This window comes from Alligator sinensis, unplaced genomic scaffold (assembly GCF_000455745.1).
Source record: "Alligator sinensis unplaced genomic scaffold, ASM45574v1 scaffold1452_1, whole genome shotgun sequence".
In the NCBI taxonomy this organism is placed as follows: Eukaryota; Metazoa; Chordata; order Crocodylia; family Alligatoridae; genus Alligator; species Alligator sinensis.
Window position 1 is genome coordinate 173,975 of NW_005842994.1, and position 3,287 is coordinate 177,261.

Sequence of the window (3,287 nt, forward strand, 5' to 3'; positions counted from 1 at the left end):
GTAGGGAAAAAAAATATGGCAGGTGGTGGGACCATGGGGCTGCCTCCTCTGCAGCTGAGGCTGGAACATGCTGAGGATTCCCAGGAGCTAAGTTGGGCCAGATCCAGCCCCCAGGCCACAGACTGTCACTACGCTACGTGGCAGTGAGCCCTGTAAACACTACCCTGTGCTCTATTCCAAGCCTCTTTTAGGCCCTTGATGGACTAAAGTGTTTAGCAAGTGCTGGCTGAAGGAGACCGACATTCTTTAGTACTTTCCAGGGATGCTCAGCTAGGTCTTTCCAATACCAGGCAGTTTTATCCGATCAAACTACCTCTAGAAGGAATAGATAGGAAAGCGCTTGTCCGACATGATTGTTTGACTTGCTCAATTTGATGAGCAGGCAGATAGATTTTCTAACCTCTGAAGACCAGTCATAAGAAACGCACACAATCACTGTATGAGAAGAAACACCCTATCATAAACCTGGAGATGCACATTTGCCATTGCAGATATTTCACAGATGAGAGGATATAAGCACAGGGTTTTAAAGGTATGAACTAAATAAGCATTGCAGGTGAAAAAAATGAAAGGTAATTTATTCCTACCTTGCCATTGCTATGCCAACCACACAGCCTCCAACTATAGACCAAAAGCCAATCCAGCCTGCATCCACCTAATGAGGAAGAGTATGGGGAAATAAAAAATAAAATGTTAAAGCTAAAATGAGGTACTGCCTGGAAAGTCGGGGGTGAGGGGGATGACTGCAAAAATGTTAGCAAAAAGAAAAAAAAAAATCTAATGGGCAAAACCTCATCTAAAATGGCCAGAAGGAATATAATCTAAAAAAGGACACGGTCAAATCATTTATGCCCTGGATGTAACCTCTCTTTACATTGGCATCTGCTGGGAAATGTCCTCTGGATTTTTCTAATACTCTATTAAAAGCTTCAAAATAAAAAAATCTCTTCCCCTACTGACTTTGACCTTTCCATTTTGCAAACATTGATTTTTTTCCTTCTCTCCTCTCCTAAAAAAGCAGCAGCCAATACTACTTTCCTTTTATTTATTTGCCTCTTCATTAATGTCAACAGGTGCATTCAACTCTAACAAAAGTGTTATTAAGTGCCAGGGAAGAGTAAGCAGGAGGAGCTTTTTGGTATGTCATAAGCAATAGGTATACTGCATTTAACATTTCAGCAGCAAAGTGATTTACATTTATCATACTTACAAACAGGGCAAAGAATTAAGCTAGATTATCTGACCATTAATTTATGCACCAAGTATAATACAGACACTTACAAAATATCTGATGCATATGAGCAGGAAAGTACTTACTTGACTGACATGAACTGGTGTTAATATCAAGTCCAGAACGCCAGACCAGCCAGAGAACACGCCTAATGGCATAGCATAGGCTAAGGCAATCATCAAGAAACGGAAATTGCTGTGAAGATACAATGTATGCAATTAGCTGCTGCTTACTTTAGAAATTGCTTGGAAATTAACTTCAAGAGTAAACTGTATTTTAGACTCTGTATTCTGTCCATTAAGAAGTAGAAATCTGAAGGGCAAGTGAGCCAGAAAAAATAAATAAGGTATTTGGCTATTTCACTGAAATTCCAAAGGCTGAGAAGTTACTGCCTGACACCACGCTATTAAAGGAAAAAACCCTTCAATACGTATGTTGCAATGACATCTTGATTTCGGGAACATACTAGTATCAATTTCCACATCTTCATGAGAAATCGCATCGAGTTTGTCATATGCACAGCTTATTACGCTGACAACCTATTTAGTGTTAATATATATTAGAAATAATGGGCATTAGTTCAGAGTGACAGAAGCATATTTCAGGCATTAATCCAGAGATTCATACTCTGACTTACTCTGCTGTTTAATTTCTGTGAGAAATAGTGACTTCTCTCCCTGCCTTATCAAAATGCCACCTGGACTATACATAAGTTTATTTTTCTCAATTTTTATTTTGGATTTAACATATATAAACCAATTAACACATTGTGTGCATTGGAACCAGAAAAAAAAACCCAATAAATTAAAAGGACTGTATGAACCAACTATTCAGAGTGTAAATAACTTAAAATTCAATGGGATTTTCCCCCATGTAAAGAATCTTGCAAAATTACTGTGAACTAAGCAAGTTTTTTTTTATATTCATTTTACCAGTGGAAAAAAGTGAGCATTAGGCAATTAGAGGCCATGTTTTCAAAACAGGACTCCGTGTTCTCAAAAAACAGCTACATGTAAAAGGAAGTTGAGTGCAAATGACTGTTTGGGAAAAACAGTTTTGTATGCCCAGCTAACTATTTTCCATGTGCAGATATATTATAAACTTGCTAATTGCAGTGTATTCAAAAGTAAGGTGGTGGCACAATTTAAGTAAGAACTTCTATTTGAAAATAACACCCACGGTGACTTTGCAGCCAAAACAGAAGCAGAGCGCAGGAATCCTTGCTCCCAGCACTACAGACTCTTTCCTCCTGCCAATACATTTGGAATTTACTGGAAATCCCGCTTCTTGAATCTTCCTGTTCCCCTTTTCTGCAGTAGAATCATAGACCAGGTCATTAAAAAAAATTACTATAAAGCTTGTTCAGTTCTGGCATGGCTGGGGGCTGCATGAGACGCGTGCCAAGCTGTGCGGGCTGCACGAGTGGCATGTGCCCCTCACCCCCTCCAGTGGTGCACAGACCCCTGGGACTCCATGCTCTGCCGCACTGGAAGATGGGGAGAGCAGCATCTGGGTTAGATCCCAGGGGTTGCAAATTAATCCCTAGTGGTCCACACACAGCCCATGGGGCTGTCATCTGGACAACCCTGATTTGGGAACAAAACCTTTTAGAATTTTCTTGTGTATAACAAAAAGTTTGACTTACTCTAGTAGGGCAAGTGGAGGACAAGAGAGGTGGAGCTGTAGTTATCCACAATACTCTCCTGAAAGCTGGCTGAGAGTAATTATAAGCAGCATTCACAATAACCTCAAAAGAGACTGGCTACTGTGATAAGACTAACGTGGCTAACTACCTCTCTCTACTTTGATATAAAAGTCGATGCTATTTCCATAAAACATTAGGTTAGATAAAGACCAAAAAAAGCTGAAGCAGCAGGCAAGAGACTCAGCTACATACAAACCTAACACAACCATTGCCCCAAGGTGAGACAATGACCACCAATGGGAGGGGCGATACATAGGGGTCTACCCAGCTGGAGGAGGTGGCCATCTGATTTCGCAGGGAGATCTCGGGGCTGGCAGGCATTTTTGCAGGCTGATCACAGCGTACAACTCC

The 3,287-nt window shown here is 40.7% G+C and overlaps 1 protein-coding gene across 1 annotated transcript in view; it reads right to left on the bottom strand.

The window, feature by feature from the left end:
- Window positions 1-3,287, bottom strand: part of DIRC2 (disrupted in renal carcinoma 2) — a 90,730-nt gene that overhangs the window by 29,843 nt on the left and 57,600 nt on the right. Inside the window, exons 5-6 of the mRNA XM_006036644.2 lie at window positions 1,318-1,426; window positions 588-655 (exon numbers count right to left, since the gene is read on the bottom strand). Of these exons, the coding sequence (XP_006036706.2) occupies window positions 588-655; window positions 1,318-1,426 (177 nt within the window). The remainder of the gene's footprint in view (window positions 1-587; window positions 656-1,317; window positions 1,427-3,287) is intronic.